The sequence below is a fragment of the Aphanomyces invadans genome (assembly GCF_000520115.1).
Source record: "Aphanomyces invadans strain NJM9701 unplaced genomic scaffold supercont1.23, whole genome shotgun sequence".
NCBI lineage: Eukaryota > Oomycota > Saprolegniomycetes > Saprolegniales > Verrucalvaceae > Aphanomyces > Aphanomyces invadans.
The window spans coordinates 678,702-679,396 of NW_008580168.1; the positions used below are offsets into that span (position 1 = coordinate 678,702).

The 695-nt window shown below is 56.4% G+C and overlaps 1 protein-coding gene across 1 annotated transcript; it reads right to left on the minus strand.

Moving 5' to 3' along the window:
- Positions 1-89: 89 nt before the first annotated feature.
- H310_09934 (hypothetical protein) lies at positions 90-677 on the minus strand (the record flags this gene model as incomplete). The annotated part of the gene is made up of 3 exons (XM_008876153.1): positions 90-404; positions 471-515; positions 582-677. The coding sequence occupies 3 exons, from the start codon at positions 675-677 to the stop codon at positions 90-92; spliced, it is 456 nt and encodes a 151-aa protein (XP_008874375.1).
- Positions 678-695: the final 18 nt, after the last annotated feature.

Genomic DNA, 695 nt, shown 5'->3' on the forward strand with positions numbered 1-695 from the left:
ATGTACGAGCTCGTCCTGTTCGAATCGAGGTGGCCGACGAGGACGGTCGACGTCGTGAACGGAATGAACATGAGGGCTGATGAGAAGATCTAAGGCGAGTCGGTCGGTCGTCGCTTGAGGCCGAGAGCACCAGGTCGTACCAGAGGACACGCCAGCACGAAGTTGGCCTTGGTCTCTGTCCACAGCGTCGTTGGCGCATCCACTGCCGGGGGATTGAGTTCACTGGCGGTGGTCGTGGTCCCTGGCGTTCCGACGGGCACGAACCCTACATGGGGGGTGGCATTGTCGATTGGTGATGGCTGCGATTTCTCCATGCTTGCATCGAGGGGCAATGTGTTGTAATGTTGGGGCACATGGGGTGGCTCCACTACTGATGTCGCCGCCACTTTGAACCAGAGCAATCGCTACAATTTAGACAGAGAATCAAATTTTGCAGGTTCCGTTGACTTTCAATGACTCATGCCACCGACGCCGATGGAAATCGAGTACACAATCACGTTGAGCGTCAACAGCACCTGAATCGACTTCGTCAGCGCCTTCCTGCCTGGTATTGTTGTCCTCGGACATGGAACGAGCCTTACGTTGTGAACTGCCAACGACAGCACTGCGTTTGGCAGCCATCCGATCATGATGGACGCCACGTCGAACGCAAGCTGCTCGACCAGCGTCATGGCCATGCCTGGAAAGTCGGGGAA